This window comes from Pelophylax lessonae, assembly GCF_965119305.1.
Source record: "Pelophylax lessonae genome assembly, chromosome: 4".
Lineage (NCBI taxonomy): Eukaryota > Metazoa > Chordata > Amphibia > Anura > Ranidae > Pelophylax > Pelophylax lessonae.
In genome coordinates, this window is record NC_138771.1 from 185,058,176 (window position 1) to 185,076,832 (window position 18,657).

Sequence of the window (18,657 nt, forward strand, 5' to 3'; positions counted from 1 at the left end):
TCACGCGACGAGACTGACCCCCCTCCAACACTGGTTCTCCAACTCGCGAAACCTTCCCTGGCTACCGATAGAAGCGGCGGCATTGACACGATCGTCAGATCTTAGTTTATTGCTTCTAGCTGATGCATGGAAACCCCTAGATGTGAGGTCATTGCCAATCACGTCTCAAGCGACGCTGCGCTCCTGGCGAGTCCTCGTTGCACGGAAATCCGAGCATCCGACGGATATGTTGATCCCTATGCCTCTAACCGTATTCAATGTTCTGCTTCCGTTTGCAAAAACCACTATGCTCACGGCCGCTGGTATTCAGTCGGTTTCTCAACTTTACCGCCAGGACTCACTTAAACCCTTCCTTGACCTCCACACAGAATTCAAACTCCCCCACAAAGCCATGTTTTTCTATAACGCTATAGCTAGCTTCTTACGCAAAAACCCCCTGCCCAAGCTACGGTTGCCCACCGCACTATGGCAATTCCTCACGAACGTAGAGGCCCCAATAAAAGGCATCTCCCTCATATACAACCTTTTGGGGCGCAAAAACACTTTCCATAAAACAACACACATGATCAAGTGGGAGAGTGAGCTTCAGACACTCTACTCCGAATACCAGTGGAAGACGGCGATCCACACCTCCTTCACGGCCTCCCGATGCGTAAACCACTGGGAACAAATGCAGAAACTTCTAACCAGATGGTACCTCACACCGTATCGCCTGTCTAAATTCTTCAGTTCCCAAAGCCCGCTTTGCTGGCGCAATTGTGACCAAACAGGCACCATCTCCCATATTTTTTGGAAATGTAAAAGCCTAACCAGCTTTTGGAGTAGGGTGTTTGAGGTGCTTTCGACCACTACGGGCATACTTACCAAACCCAATATGGACATGGCATTACTAAACTTGGGAATACATAATATACCCTTAAATATGAGAACAGTATGCTTCCACATCCTGGTAGCGGCCAGGACACTAATTGCCAAACACTGGAGGCAGACCACATCCCCATCCCACCTAGAAGTTATCAGGATGGTTAATTTGCAATACACTATGGAGAAGGCCTACGCCTACTCGATTCACGGTGGAACCAAATTTCACTCTACTTGGCACATATGGACCACTAGCAAATATTTCACCCCCGCCCCATGACAGGGGCTGGGTCACCCGGAACACGAGTACAACCACTGGAGAAACAACTTGAATAGTTATAGCTTGTTAACGTTTACTTTTGAGATGATAACCCTTCTTTCCTTTGTTGATGACTGAGTTCTGAAATTCTAATTCAATGTGTTTTGTTGGAAACATTGTGATTGCGACTATGTATACCTTCATGATTCTTGTTGTACTGTTTTGAAAACTAATAAAAATTTATTGAAAGTAAAATTGTAGCAATATGTTTGTCAAAAAGTTTATTCTTGTGAGTAGTTTTACAGTTTTTATTAAGTAGGTATCAAGCAACAGATGTCAACTGTAACTGTATATTCTGCTATGCAGACCCACTGTAGATGTGCACAAAAATAAAGATCCATTAAAACAGATGAAAATGGTATTTTAACTGTATGGGCCAGAGCAGTTTTCACAATTCAATTATAAGTCTATTGGCAATAACTGTCATTTCTTATGTTCCAAATTGGTGTGTTTATTGGGGACAAACAAGACTACCCTTTGCAAAAAATAATTTATTTTCCATGTATTTAAAATCAAGACTAAATAGAAAGCAAAAAACAATGCAGTTTATTATTTTAAGAAATGTGTTGCTATAGATACAATTTACAAATTGTTTTCTGCTATTTGTTGAATGTTTTTAGTAAACCTAATTAATGTTGCTTGGTATACAACCTACTGAAGTTATATTCTTTTTTTTTTTTTGTGAGTATTATAATAGTAGTAATAAAAATGCAAGTGAAAAAAAATATATCAAATTAGTGATGTAGACAACAGAAGGTAGGGGGAGGAAGTAATTCAATATAATTAGTATTTACTAATTAAGGGTTAAAACATAATTTTTATTAAAGTTACAGAAAGAAAAAATCAAAATAGAGCTGCTATTAAAGTTAGAATCAGATCATAAAATAAGTCTGTAATATGAAGAGTCAGGCTGTAATAGTATGGTAAAATGTTACACTTTCTATATGAATGATCCTCTGTGACAGCTGTTCCTGGCAAAAGCTCACAAAAGAACATGCATTCAGGTGATGAAGGGAAATATGTTCATCAAAATTCTTTAAATTGTTAAACTATACTTAAAGCCAAACACATTTACTGTAATATATAAAGTTGTAATGTTTTAAAAACCCTGTCAGGTTTTTATTTGTCTGTTTCCCAACTAGGGAGAGTGATTCTATCCTAATGACTATTTTTACTGGGATAGAAAGTGATGGAAAATTCAACATGTTATGGTTGTCACTGAAATGAGATTAGGGAAGACCTGTTCAAGTAAAGGGAAATCTCCCAAATGGACAAAAAAAAAAACTGACAGCAGATAGCAGACTAAACTATTCCCTACTCCATCCAAAGGTAAAAATGTTGGCTTTTTACAGCGGGGCTGATTTGCTAAAACTGGAGAGTGCAAAATTTGGTGCAGCTGTGCATGGTAGCCAATCTGCTTCTAACTTCAAGTTGTTTAATTAAGCTTTCACAAAAAAAAAAAAACCTGAAGCTGAAGCTGGATTCTATGCAAAGCTGCACCAGATGTTGCACTGTCAAGTTTTAGTAAATCAAACCCAAAATAATATATATATATATATATATATATATATATATATATATATATATATATATATATATATATATATATATATATATATAAGTCACCACTCATGTGTGTTTTACCCTTTCCTCCTTTTCTCTTTTTTTTTTTTTGATTATGCATTCAAACCTATACATGTAGACAAAGTGGTTATCTTTTTGACAGCTTAACTCAATAATTTTCATCATGGCATTTTATATTTCCGTAAGCTCTGAAATCTAGCATGTGAAATTTCCTTGTTGATATCCATGTGGTTATTGATGGGGCTTTTAAACTGCCCACAGTATAAATCTTAGAATCATTATTAAAGCATTTGTTTTATTAGACTTACTGCTCTCCAAAGGGAAAAATCACTCTGGGCTTCCTGACAAAAGAGTGTGTAATATAAACTTGGCCACACACGCTAGATATTCTTTATTAGCTCCATGGGACCAAAAGAAAACTCTCATGTTTAATTGAAGTCTGGGGAAAAATACAATCAATAAACACTATTTACATAAGAAATACATTACCATACATTCTACAAGGCTAATGGTCTTATCATCATAACTATCATTCGCATTATCATTGCTATCTTACAAGTGCATATATGTAACATGGCTATAGTATATTTTTTGGAGAGAAAAAAGGAATATATTCCATATAGTAACACTTCTGCTGTGTGATCAGCAGACCATTTTTTAAATATTCTAGTGTGTTGTTTTTGTCACGCAAGTTGTGTTGCCTTTTAATTTTGTGTGTTTTTTATTTTAGAACCAGCTGATACTTGGTGTTATGGGTGTAGATGTTTCACTGAAAGATATTCAAAGGCTTACCCCACGCTTTACAGTAAGTCTATTTTCTTTATTAACCTCCCTGGCGGTATGATTCTTTCCAATTTTAGGTGCTGAAAGTGGTACCATTATTTTGCATGTAATTCTTAAGAATGAGCAGCCCAAACCAACTATTTACATATGATTTTTTTTTTCAGTGCGTTCTTCTTTATAACATCTCGGGTATGATAAAGTTTGAAACACAAAATCATAAATTATAATATAATAAATAACTATAAGTAAGTTAAAGTATGTATGTATGTATATATATATATATATATATATATATTTATATTTATATATTCATATTTATATATATATATATATATATATATATATATATATATACATAAAAAGTACAGTAAAACTGCAGAAAAGAGCACTAATGTGAATTTATTTTATTTTGCAATGTATCAGTGTGTTTGGTGTGTTTTACTTTTTGAATTTGCCGCCGGTTCCACCCCCCCGCGAGCGCCACGTCGCAGGAGACGGAAGCCGGGGCACACAGAGCATCGGGAGGAAGATCCGCCGCCGCACACCGCCGGGACACATCGCTGGATCCCGGGGACTCTCTTACAGGATCCAGCGATCTTCCTAGCGGTACCGCTCGGGGGTTACCGCTTTTGGCAATGAAATTTAACCCAGAGCCACACTCAGGAATACTGCTAGGAAGGTTAATGAATTAAAAGTAAGAAAAAAATACTGAAACCTTCATATAAAGTATATATTGATATAGATATATAAAGTTTTAGAAAGCACTTAAAGATAAATGGCTGAGATTTGTTTTCAGTTTCATGCATGGGTACAGCCATATACCCTCATATGTACAAAGACGACTAATTGGCTTAACTAGTCCTTTAAAAGTTAGTCCTAATCCTAACTGTAATGCATACCTTTGATATGTAATGAACAGCCATGCAAAAACCAAGCAGGACATTCACTAAAAAACTATCTTTGCATCATTACAGACATAAAAGAAAACTGATTTGTATTTTCTTGGTTGTAGGTTGCATTTTTTTTAGTATTCCTAATGCAGATAAGCAACATTTTAACAGGGTATCTGGTATTTTTACACAATGCAGCCAACTGACTAAATATCTAAAACAAAATTTGAAAAATAAACCCAAAACAATGGATTTTGTAATGTTCCAATGAAACAGGTGTTTTTTTATTTTGCACTACATTTTTTATTTACCGACATACAATTTACTAACTAATGTAAACTGCTAAATTTTTTCCCTTTAGCTTTGCCCAAATGGATATTATTTTGCACTGGATCCTAACGGTTATGTGCTGCTCCATCCAAATCTTCAACCAAAGGTATGAGTGTGCTTACTGGTTTAAAAGGGGTTGATGTAGTAATAACTAACATTTTTTGGGAAAAAAAAAATAACTAACGTTTAATAGATATGCGCAGTAATTCTTATACTTAGTGTAATGCTGAAGTAAGAAGTAGGGAGTCTGCTAACTCTAAAACACGTAAATCACATCACCCCCAACATCATTAAGGTTGAGGGTTGATAAGCTATAAAAAAAATATTAAATAAAATGACTATGTTTTAAGCTAGCTTAGTATTTACGAGAAAATTATGTGTTTGATTTCTTACATCCATACCCATATGAAATACTTAAATGTAAATGTTTTTTTATGAGAAAATATAGCGCCTTTGATATATATTAAAGCATGGGTCCTACTCTGCAGCTGCTGGCATGAAACAGGCTTTTCTAGTCAGGCTGTATCTGCCTTAGAAAGAAAAAAAAGTAAGACTATCTTTTGTTTAGATGCACCTGAAATACATTGAAAAATAAGGTTTATTGGGCTTTTATTTATTATGTTTCTGGCATTATTGCTAATAAGATTATAAAACTCTGCTACTGCTAATTAGGGTGAAAATACTAATTCAGTCAGTTGGTTTTCCAGGCAAGGGACCAATGTGTTACTGTAGCTGTCAGTGACTTCAGAAAAGCTCTCTCATTGCTTTTGCCACTTAAGTAAATCAAATCCTTAGCATGTTTATATTACTTATGGAATTTCAACAAATTAAAAAATATATATTTTCCCGTGAACAGGAACATGTGGTAAAGATTATATAGCTAGCTGTTAGGGTCACATGCATACACAGTATATCCTATGTGAAATATTTCAGGATTTCTTGGTAGTGGTGAAGCTTTGCAGTTTCTGACATTTGTTTAAACAAAGAAACCAGCTAGCTTAAATTGTAGTTTTGTTGATATTTGTAATAAATAATTTAAAAACTATCTACTGAAGAGGAGAATATGTTGGTCAAAAAACATTATCAAAGCTGGCATAGCATTCTACTGTATGATCAGATTTTATGGTCTTTAAAGGTCATGTTGAATATTACACAAATTAACATATGTTAAAATTAAAATATACCAAATATTGACAAAAAAATTATATTGCATTGTGTGTGGCCAGTTTCACATGCAATGGTTCCATTTACTGACACCTACATCAATACAGGACTCAGCAATGGCATAGGGGTTTAGAAGAAGAAAATAACTGACCCATAGTTGGGGATACAGACATCCAACAGTGTCAAATGCCTAAGGGCCTTTTCACATGGGCTTTCTGATCAGGTCCGCCTGATCGGATGCCCCATGTACCTCTATGGAGCAGCGGATGTCAGCGGTGGCATGTCTGCTGACACCCGCTGCTATCTGATCCAATCCTATTCCTTAAATCCAGATGGATAAAAAACCCTAATTTTCATCCGTCTGGTGAATTGGATTGGATAGGTTTAGATGAAAATGGACAATCCGTTTTCATCTGATTTCCCATAGAGAAGAGCGGGAATCTGACAGGTCTGTCTCTGCAAAGTAAGCAGAAACGGACCTTTCATCTGCCTGCTCAGTGGGGATCGGTGGATCAATCTTTGCTTAGCAAAATGGAGTCCGCCGGGTGGAAAGCCTGTGTGAAAGGACCCTAAGAGGCTTTCTGAGGCTGGAGCACTGCAATGTGGAAGAGGTGGTCATTAGAGAGGTGAGTATATGCATCGGAGTAAAGCTTTAAAAAGTTGTAGACACCAGACAGGGTCTCTTTAATGAAAACATGTATAATTTATCCTATAATTGTTCCATACATACAGCCCTATCCTAATTCTATGCATACAGTGAAGTTAATTACTAATTGAGTACAGTCTGTTCACTCTGTTCATATAAACTAATTTTCAAAGTGAATGTAGATGAATAAGATGAAGCTGTGTTCACACTGAATACCAAATCATATACTAAATCAAGATTCTGAAAGCTATTTGGGACTTAAGAGACACTGGCTAGGGACCATTGTTGCCAACATTGACTGCAGCAGTTCTAAAGTTATATTTTTGATAATATATAAAATAAAATAAAAATTTTACTGTGCTTTCAAAATGAAGGTGAGATTACAGTTTATATTGTTAGTACATAATCGTGAAATCTGCACTTTGGAGGACAGGCATTAAAGTGATACTAAACACATACTGTTTAATTTACATTTTCCTTCTATTTTTAATCGATATACAGCTGTCATATGACCCAGATCCTTCCCAGCCTGTCTGCAGGGAAACATAAGCAGGAGGAGTTCTAATCCTCGGCTTCTGGCCACATGTTCAAAATGAAAAACAGCCTTTTGAATACAGAATAAAACAAGGAATTATTATGAATAAACTGTTTTAAATTGTCATACAAATATATATTTGAAATTAAATATTTATAATTTTTTGGCAATTAAATGTTGTGGGCGCATTTCTGCCAAGTCACGCCCCTCCAACCTGTTTCTTAGAATAAGAGGGAGGTGAAGCCTCCATTAATCCATATGTAATATATCGCATCTATTGTGTTTAGCTGGTTAGTGGGCATGGAGGAGGAGGAAGGGAGTGGGCTGTCATTTTTTGAGCATAGAACTCACTGAAAACTGAGCATATGCAGAGTTGCCTCCACAGCTGCAAAATCCCTATTTGAATTGGGGCAGAAGGTGGAGATAGAGAGCAGCAGAATCAACCATGTTTTTTGCAGAATACAGAAAATAAATCCTGTAGTGACTGAGTGAGTATGAACAGCATGTAACACAGCATTTATTTTTTGGGTTTAGTGACACTTTAAGCCTGAATATGACTTTAACCAATGTGTTAGAGGTAGTAGGGGGTTGATTCTGAAATTATTGTAGAATATTTGTGCCCTTTAGAATATTGTGCAGTGGTATAGCATAAAAATGATCTTAATACATTTAGCAAAAACATTTAATATTATAGAATGCATCCACAATAACCACAACATTGTTCAGATTTTTTGGGGATGCTGTCCTTCTGAGGGTTAGTACTCCTCAAAAATATTGTATTTTAGGCCAACCAAAACATTGCTTCTGTGGTCCTAGAATTAGGTTATGTATTAAATGTTATTATACAGTCTTTGAAAAAAGGCTGCATGCTGCATAGCTGTTTTTGTTACATGCCAATATATAGAGAGCATCAATGTAATGCTTGTGAATAAAATGCCATAGGGTTAAACATGTCATAAGTGTAAACATGAACTATCTTTGCGACTTCAGCCTATAGGTTTAGGTATTCCCATGGTTAATTTGAGGAAAAGGAGGCCTGGTTTTCAGGTAATGGTAAATGGAAATGAGCTGGTTTTAAACTTGTATGGCCAGCTGCAAACAACTAACAAGTGGGCTTATTTATCATTGTTCTAAGCATGTCTTATAGATTCCTCACCAGAGAGGTTCTGTTATACACAGTTTAACATGAACTTACTGTTAAATGGGAAGGCTTTAATAACACTGGCCAAAAATAGGTTTTGGTTCACTGCTAGGATGGCTGTGGCTACCAGCAAGCTTATAAAGTGCATACCCAAATGTTTTGGTAGCACAGATTGTGCAGCTGTAATAAAGGTACCTTGTTTAGAGTTGGATGTTACAGGAATGAAAAAATATTGTTCTGCACGATTATTTTAAAATAGATAAATGCAGATATTTTGGTCTTTATTTGAAAAAAGTTGCACAAAAATTGTGCAACCAACTCTAAATCAAGTGTAAATGCTGGTATGTGTGACCAAATGCAGTTTGTTTTGCTACAATGGTGTAAGTTCTGGCTGCTTTGCGTTTATGGCACAATTTGTTTTGTTTGAGTATACCAACAAAATTTTGCTTTCACCCAGTTCTAAGCAATTAGAACATATTTAGAATGATTTATTAACTGCACAAAAAATCAGTGTTTCTCAACTTTTTTTTCAGTCAAGGCATCCTTTAAAATCCTGCACAATCCGGAGGCACCCCATTTTAAAATGTTTAGTTTTACATAGCATAGCAACATCCACATGCAGGACACCCAACATTAGAGGTGATTTATTCTTCCGAAGCAAACACACCTTTGCACACTGATGCTGACTAATATTTCAGTGTTTATTGTCACCCTTTGTTTCTCCCCGTCACTCAGCTAATGGGACTCCAGTGCTGATAGAGAGGGGCGGGGGGAGGTAGACAAAAAGGTACTGTGCAAGTGCTAATGACATCATTACTTGTTAGGGCACCAGCGGCTAGAAGGCTGTACAGTGCACAATGAAAATATGTGGCTTTGTGTAACTAAAAGGCAGGTTTGAGCCACCCGCTGTCTTGTATAAAAAATGTTTGGGCAATTTTTCTGCATTTTGCCAAGGCACCCCTGAAGACACCTGAAGGCACCCCAGGGTGCCTGGGTACCCTGGTTGGAAACAGCTACATTCAATTAAGCCCTGTTCAAGGGATTTGACCAGAAGGTAATAATGAATAAGCATTGAAAAACATTACTAGCAGCTCATCAAATTATTATTCTGTGTGAGTGCACATGACATGGTGTTGGTGTGGGCATTTCACTGAAATCGAATAATGAGCACAGCAAAATTATCATATTGTGTTCAAAACTTGGTTATGATCCAAGAAGATCTAATATGTAAAAAGTAAAGAGTTAAGTGAACTCTGCTGATCTACATGAATGTTTTGGGTCAGTGACTGAGAAAGTACTCAGGATGTTGGATCAGCATAACGCCTAGGTAAAAAGTATTTTTGGAAGGTGTTGGTACTCTTGGCAGCTCACTGCATATTTCACATCATTCTGGATTTACTATAAATAATTTTCTCTTCTTGAACCCATGCTTTAGCAACAGCCATAGGCCTATGTAGTTTACATAGTCTCTGTGGGGTATATCCAAACCCAAACCCAAGAATACAACAAATGTTGGACGTCTGAATAATTTTCCTTTCAAGTGTTTGTTTGTAAAATTAAATTATAGGTTTAGTTTTATAGGAGCAATTATAGTAGAAATGCCAGATTTCACTTCACTAAGAATTTTCAATAACAGTGGGATGGAGGTTCTGCTATTGTGTTCTGAGAGACTTCTCTGTATTACTACATTGAATGGTTAGACTCAAACAAATGTCAGTTTTTTTATATAAAAGATTTTTATAAGATTAAAGCATAACTTTACCATTTGGTGGCTCCATGAGCTCTTTCCATAATAAGAAGTTATGCATAGCATATTTGCATATTATGGCAGACTTACTACCTGAAGTGCCCCCCACTAGCACTGCGATCTGCTTGTTTTACTTCTTCTTCCAGTCTTCTTCCAGGTCTGACGTAGGTATGAGGTTCAGATTTGTAACATAGTGGGTATACAGCAAAACTGAGGGGGGGGGCTTGAGTTTTGCAGTTACAGCAAATTAATATAGAAATTCCCCAAGGTTTAAAGGACTCATGTTGCCTCATGTGACCTTTCGCTGTGGTCAGAAAGGTTAAAATGGACAACAATGGAGGTTTAGGTATGTGCTATATAATGGTGGATTCCCAGCATTTGTCAGTGTGTGCTGTAGAAGTTTATGTAGTCACTTGCCTGACAAAGGGGCCCTGTATGGCTCCGAAACGTTGCTGTATGTGCACTATGTGACGATGAAAAAAATAAAGCTTTGGACCCTTTTAAAGGAATCCTGGGCATGCTGAAGACATTTTTTCACTCTGTAGAAGTTTAAGGAGAGCTGACAGTCTGAGTAGGGAGAGTTCATTTATTTTTCTGTGCTAGATTGTACTAATTTACTGTGGATTGTAGTTTGGTGGGCTACATATTCTTGTGTAGCCCCATTGGTTTAAAGTTCAGATACTCAAGGGGTTTGTTTATTTAAGGTAAATAGGCTATTTGCAAGGAAATTTCCTTTCAGCTTAGTGAATAAAGTGACATTTTGCTGACTTTCATCATTAAATTGTATGCAAACACAAATACTGTTTTATTATTTTTCTTGCATGCAATTGGTTATTCTTTGCAAAGTGAATTTTCATCACATTCACCAGGCTGGCTAGTGAAAATACCCTAGCAAGGTGAACAGGCTATTTCCCTTTAATGAATCAACCCAAATCAGCAACAACCCTCCCCAAATACCTGCAGTGTTTTTTGCTGCTTTATTAGGGTATTTTCATTTTCTTTTATTTCACATTTATCCATAGTTTTTTTTTTTTTTTGCTAGGTAAGATAATCAGGTTGATTATTTAGTGTTTCATGTTTTTTTTATTGGGCAGGATTTATATTTTATTTTCTGTTGCTGAGGCCTTTTTTGTGTGCACAATGCACAGGCAAAGCTGCTCTTAGCAGCATGTCGCTGCTTACATGTGTGGTAAAGTAGTGTACACCAAAGCACCACAAATTTATCCCCAAATTGCCATAGTTGCCATTTAATTAAATGATTAAAAATGTAAGGCAGACCTAAAGTGAGAGGCAATGGTTTTGTAAGAGGAGGTAGTAGGGGGTGAGCAGGTTCTGCAAGGCAAACCAGTGGTTGGGGCAATACCATCTAGAGGTAGGACACATATGCCTTTTCTATATGCTGTGTAGTGAATGTTTTCTAGCAGTCAGATGATTGATCACACAGCTCCACTAGTGCTGACTGATACTTTGCTATTGCAAGTGCATGAGAATTTCTATCAGCCACATTTACTATTGTCATTCCTTGGGTTGCGATCTATAGTGTCCCCACAGCTTGCTGTACTGAATGACAGTACCCATATGCTTGCTGTGGAGACAAGCACTGTGAATCAGTGCTTATTATTTATTAGTCCCCTACAGAGCTGTGTTGTCAGGCTGTAATGTGGGGAGGTGGGGTGCATTGTCAGCCATGCTAGCCCTGGATCCACTGCACTAGTCAAAATGAGACAAAGTGGTGAATGCACTTTGTCCCTTGGGGGACAGGATATATACATGTTTTGGATGGAGAGGCAGAATAGGTAAATAAACTTCTTACTACATATCCTCCCTTTCTCAAAGTGACAACTATTCCTAAAGGTCAATCATAAAAAATAACAAAACAAGTAAATAAAAACATGTTTCTGTATTATAAAGTCCAGGAATGCCAAAAGGCAGACTGCAATATGTTTACCAGTACTAAGTAACATTGTAAAACACTATGGGGTTGTTTTACTAAAATTATAGAATTTTTACATTAGCTCTTACTTAGCTAATGTGGTTTAATTCCAAAGAATGACCAATCATGTGCAAGGAAGGGAAAAAAAAATACATTTTACGCTTACACATTATTGTATGATAGAAGTTTTGAGAACTTTGTCTCATTTAAAAAATTCCCTTGCAAAGAGAAAATCTCCTTTGCTAAGTGAGCAGCCTTTTAGCCTTTAGAAAATCAACCCCTACATGTGCAGGTCAATGTCCCAACTATAGTTGAGACCCAAAGGTGCCTGAGTTTTCACTCTGAAAATACACAGAGCCTCACAGCAAAGAAAGAAGCATCACAAGTATCCTCCCAGCCATGAGCAACTCACATTTATAAAAACCTAACTTCTAGCACTTTTTGACAAGTTACTAAAGACTTTCTTTTGATGATACAATGTTAGGTTCTAGTGTCATTTGTACATGCAGAGCTGTCAAACTCCATGTGAGACACTTTTCAGTACTGTCCATGAAACTGTTTGCAATTGCACTAACACGTACATTTTAGAGGCAAGATTTTGTGGGTTTATTCCCTTAATCTCAGAAAAAGAAGAAAAAAAAAATACAAAAAACACAGTGTATAATATAATTAAAGGGGAACAAGTTAGTCAGATAAGGCAAAGAGCTATTGAATGGGAGGGGGGAGAGAAAGAGTCAAAGTGGAGAGAATGGTCATAAAACTGGATGGTATTGGTATTAAAAAAATTGAGGTCCACACTGAGTCCATTATCTTTGTGTCAAACAGAATTCTCATTCATAGTTCAAAGGTTTTCCTTGTTATCTCTTTAAGAACAAAAACATGCATGTCTTCCATAGAATTGTCTGGTTGTGAGAAATGTCCCACAGGTGCACATAAATCACCATGCACTTATGAAGGTTTATTATTTTTTGTAAATTCTGTCCTATCTCTCCCATGTAACTTCCCTTGCATTGCATAAGGTACACCACTGGAGGTGCAACTGTATGATCTTTTTTCCTAGAGATTATTGTGCTTTGTATATCAGTACTGCTTGAACCTTAGAAGAAGGTAGTACACCCTGAACGCTTGTCCTGAAAATGTACCAGTACAAATAAAAATGAATCATGGACAATACTCATTTAAGGTTACAGTCACCATAAACCCAGGAGAGACTTTGGAAACAATTTAGTATGTATTGGATAACATTTTCTCTGCCTGAGACTATTGCAGAAACTGTTTCTGTATAATATGCTTCTTATTGTAACAATAGCGTTGAAAAATAAGTGATACAACATTATAGTGGAGTGTAAATAAGGCACAGTTTGTATGATTACAATTTTGATTGCTTAAAAAAAAGAATAAATATATATATATATATATATATACACACACACACATTTCCTTCCTAAGGTAAAAATGCACCATGCCAGGTAATATTGATCGGTTTCATTATTGTTAAAATTCTATTCACCCTTCTCATATCCACTGGTTTGTCTTTTTATATACTTTGTTTCTTTGTTTTTCACCTTTAGAGCATGCTAATCACTTATTTGTATATTTTTTTTAGTATGGAAGCTTTAAGTACATTTTTTGTGTTTCTCTGTTTTTCCTTACCTTATTTTATCTTTGTTTTGTCAACCTCTTCATACTGTTTGAATATTAGTGTCCTCTATCTATTCTTTAAGTTTCAAATAGTGAATTTCAGTTTGTCATCGCATGACTAAGAAAAATTGCTGAAGTATGTATGTATGTATTCTTATTGTATCTTTCTTTTTCATTCTTTTTGGTTGGAATGCGACATTTCTGTTCTGCATTGGCATTGCTTTTCATGCATGCTTCTTTGGTCTGGGCCTGCTTTTCATTATCCATTGCATGTAAGAATCTGCCTTATTTTGCAATTTATTTTTTTTGTTTCATTATATATTATATTCTGGTTGGTTTAATCCATGTTTACCTATCCATACATAATACAGAAGAGGATCCGAAATCTGACACTAGTAATGTTTTTTTTAAGTTTTTCTTTCTTACGTTAGCAAAAGGTGTAGTAGTTAGAATGACATTATATTGGTCAATAAGACAAATAAGACACAAACTCCTAGTACAGGGAAGATTAAGTTATTGTACAAAATTAACTGCAAGTTTTTCTAAGTCACATTTGGTATGGAATAGTCAGATGTGTTGACACTTTGCTGATCATCAGCACCTTCAACAATATTTGTAACATTTTAGATGTCATCAGCCTGCAGACTGTCAGTAATTGTACTGACATCTTTGTTCTTTATAGCAATATCTTTTATTTTGTGTTAAAATGTAAGGTTGTAAGCGACCTTAGACATGGTCCACATGTACCCATGATATTGAAAATGGTGTAACTTTCTAGCTTTTTTGCCTTGATTTATCTAAGTGTAAATCAGAAAATAAACAGCTGTACTTATCAAATGTCCCTATGTTTACTAAGTTTAAACTTTGACTATGCTAAGAAAGTATCTCTGTATATCTCCACTAAGTAGTAAGTACTACTAAACACTGGGCACCAGCCATTTCTTTGCAGATCTTTAATGAGCATATTTTTCACAGTCCTAGTCTTTGTTAAAAGTAATTTTACGATAAAAGGATGGCAGATAATCACAGCTCATATATTATTATTTTTTTTTTGTAATATGATGTGATCATCAACACATGTATAAGCATAAATTATTTACATCAAAATCATTTACTCTGCTGTTCCTTGTTGGGTTTGAGATTACAAAAATATCTATTTACAAAGTTAGATCCCCGAGCGCATAGTTTAATATGATTTAGAAATGAATTAGTCTGTTTCATGGTTTTTCAAGTACATGGGAAACCTTCTCTATTGTTTAATGTGTGAATGTATTTCCATAGCAAAAAAGAACAAAATGGTACAGCAAAAATGAGATTGTTGTTTGAAATCAATGCCTATTACAATATATTTATATATAATATATATGACACTATAAATTGTCTCATTATGTCTCTATATGGACAAATCTAATACTGTATGTCTTGCTCAGTATTTCTTACTTTCACCCTGGGAACATAACTTACCTCAAAATGAAGGCCAAGTTACTTAGGTCACCTTGGTCTCATGTGGTTTGTCCATTTTAATGATAAAGGAGCATGGGTTTCTTTAAGTACAGCTATGTATTCTAAGTTTTTCAATATTGGAAGGATATATTACAGATTTTGTTTTTATTTAATTTAATGTTCCTTTGAGAAAACTAGGTTACAATTAAATAAAAAACATAGCAACAATAATTTTATAGTGGGTTTGTTGCATTGAGTGAGCCATCTTTCCCAATGCTGTGGCAAAGCTTGTTAGGTTAATTCTGCAAATCAGCTTTGATTTGCAGAGTATTATTGTAACTATTGACACATGCCATCTCAGGTGTTTTATGGAGTTGTAGATTTTTTTTTTGTCTTGCAGATTTTACACACAGACACACACACACTATATATACAGTGGGTACGGAAAGTATTCAGACCCCCTTAAATTTTTCACTCTTTGTTATATTGCAGCCATTTGCTAAAATCATTTAAGTTCATTCTTCTTCCTCATGAATGTACACATAGCACCCCATACTGACAGAAAAACACAGAATTGTTGACATCGTTGCAGATTTATTAAAAAAGAAAAACTGAAATATCATATGGTCCTAAGTATTCAGACCCTTTGCTGTGACACTCATATATTTAACTCGGGTGCTTTCCATTTCTTCTGATCATCCTTGAGATGGTTCTACACCTTCATTTGAGTCCAGCTGTGTTTGATTATACTGATTGGACTTGATTAGGAAAGCCACACACCTGTCTATATAAGACCTTCCAGATCACAATGCATGTCAGAGCAAATGAGAATCATGAGGTCAAAGGAACTGCCTGAAGAGCTCAGAGACAGAATTGTGGCAAGGCACAGATCTGGCCAAGGTTACAAAAAGATTTCTGCTGCACTTAAGGTTCCTAAGAGCACAGTGGCCTTCATAATCCTCAAATGATGATTTTAGCAAATGGCTGCAATATAACAAAGAGTGAAAAATTTAAGGGGGTCTGAATACTTTCCGTACCCACTGTATATATATATATATATATATATATATATATATATATATATGTCAGCCCTAACTTTATGACCGCCCACCTAATTTGAGTAACACATCAACTTCAGGGACAACATGTTCACTTGCTGCCTAATATAGCCCATCCACTTTCAGGTGTCACAGGATACTCAATGTTATTCACTTAACCTTTAAGTGGTCATAAAGTTATGGCTTTTTGGAATTCTGTATATACTGTAGATCATTTGCTTTGGCTACTACCTATTAGAAAAACCTAACAAAATTATGATTTGTTTTATACCCCTATCAGTAAAACGTTTGCTGTAGAGCCATTGGATTTCATCATTTTATTCTTTTTGCAGATTTTATGTGACACATTGAAAGACACTGGTAGCCTAAGAAAATAATATAAACAGAGAACACAAAATTAACATTAATCATGGTGTGGTAATAGTGGTATGATAATAAAAGGTTTTGTATTAAGATAAAATAATATTGATATGGAATTGGTGAAAGAAAGTAATAATAGCATATGTTAGGTAAAAAGTCTAATAAATTAATTTGAAATTTAGTATATGGGATAATGCAAAAGGATAGGAGGATCATTAGGATTGAAAAAACAGAAGATACTGTATAAAGGTGGTTTCAGAGATTACTAAGATCACTTCAGAGATTTAGTAAGGTAAACTGTGGTATTATGGATAATAAAAAAAATGTGATGGTAGCAGTAAAATAAGGAAATAGGGAAATAAAGGGTGGTATTTTTATGAGATGTGGAAAGCATGTATATGATATGAGGTGAGAAAAAATGTGACTGAAGGCTCCACTTGGGTAAAGAAGACAAACAGGTATAGAATGATGATTTCATGTGATAGGGAAAGTGGGTAGAAAATACCCATGGGTTAAATTACCACAATATTCCCAGGAGATGGATTATATAGAATATACCCTTAAAGAAAAATGAAATGTTAATATCGTACCTTACTTAGCTGTGTCCTGTAACTGCAAGATTTTAGTGAACATAGTACCATATAATTTAGCTTCTAGATATAGCCTAATACAGTAGTGTAGTTTAATACACTAATGATAAATATTGATGTAAAATGGTTATTGTTTCATAGCGCAACAAATCCAAAGCGGTAAGTTCTTTCTTGTGTCAAATAGTTTAGGCAGTTTGGTTAGTAATCAGTTGTTGTTTTTACTGCAAATGTGTTATTTTTATCATTTGTTTGTTTGCTACAGAATCCAAAATCACAGGAACCAGTTACACTTGATTTCTTGGATGCAGAGCTAGAAAATGAGCACAAAGTGGAGGTAAAGCTGCATTTCCCCCAATATATCCTCCTTTTAAAATGTACAACACTCAATGTTTTTCTCTTATCAAATCACAGTGAAACTTTGATTGAACAGCTAAGTACACCATAAAATGTGAACCTTTTTGCTAGCAAATGGATTTAAATTCCCCACAGCCAATTTTATAATTTACAGATACAGTCAGGTCCATAAATATTGGGACATTGACACAAATCTAATCTTTTTGGCTCTATACACCACCACAATGGATTTGAAATGAAACAAACACTATGTGCTTTAACTGCAGACTTTCAGCTTTAATTTGATGGTATTTACATCCAAATCAGGTGAACGGTGTAGGAATTACAACAGTTTGTATATGTGCTTTCCACTTTTTAAGGGACCAAAATGAATGAGACAGATTAACAATCATAAATCAAACTTTCACTTTTTAATACTTTGTTGCAACTGGGTTTGGCTGGGTTTCATCCCTGGTGATGCTCTGCCAGGCCTCTACTGCAACTGTCTTCAGTTCCTGCTTATTCTTGGGGCATTTTCCCTTCAGTTTTGTCTTCAGCAAGTGAAATGCATGCTCAATTGGATTTAGGTCAGGTGATTGACTTGGCCATTGCATAACATTCCACTTCTTTCCCTTAAAAAACTGCTTTCGCAGTATGCTTCCGGTCATTGTCCATCTGCACTGTGAAGCACCGTCCAAGGAGTTCTGAAGCTTTTGGCTGAATATGAGCAGATAATATTGCCCGAAACACTTCAGAATTCATCCTGCTGCTTTTGTCTGCAGTCACATCATCATGGTTCACTAATGCAAGAGAACCAGTTCCATTGGCAGCCATACATGCCCATGCCATGACACTACCACCATCAGTGCTTCACTGATGAGGTGGTGTGCTTTGAATCATAAGTGGTTCCTTTCCTTCTTTCCATCAGGCTGCCTACAACACCAGAAATCTACACCCTCCTACGTACCCTACTATATAACCTATTTCTCCTTACTTTTTACACACCCCTACCTAAATAAATAACCAGAGTATCAATAGCAGAGTTTGTCACCTCATCCAGCCTGCACCATAGATATCCCCTGGACAGACCTCACTCAGAGAGCCTGTAGGAGGGAGGATGATTAAAAATACCACCCCCCCCCTTCCATACTCCACTGATATCTTTGTCACTTCATTTTTTGTACTATGTCACTCACTGACTGTACTGACTTTTGTCTTTAGATGAAGATTTCAAAAATGTTTTTTAATTAAAAATAATGTAAAAAAATAAAATAAAAAACAGCTGTAATCAATTATGTG

General features: G+C 35.7%; 1 protein-coding gene across 2 annotated transcripts in view; it reads left to right on the forward strand.

The window, feature by feature from the left end:
• Positions 1-18,657, forward strand: part of CACNA2D1 (calcium voltage-gated channel auxiliary subunit alpha2delta 1) — a 960,240-nt gene that overhangs the window by 829,598 nt on the left and 111,985 nt on the right. The window contains exons 17-20 of one of the 2 annotated variants that reach the window (XM_082257081.1): positions 3,495-3,569; positions 4,799-4,873; positions 8,103-8,159; positions 17,288-17,359. In XM_082257081.1, the coding sequence (XP_082113207.1) occupies positions 3,495-3,569; positions 4,799-4,873; positions 8,103-8,159; positions 17,288-17,359 (279 nt within the window). The remainder of the gene's footprint in view (positions 1-3,494; positions 3,570-4,798; positions 4,874-8,102; positions 8,160-17,287; positions 17,360-18,657) is intronic. The other variant, XM_082257082.1, reaches the window with a different exon arrangement.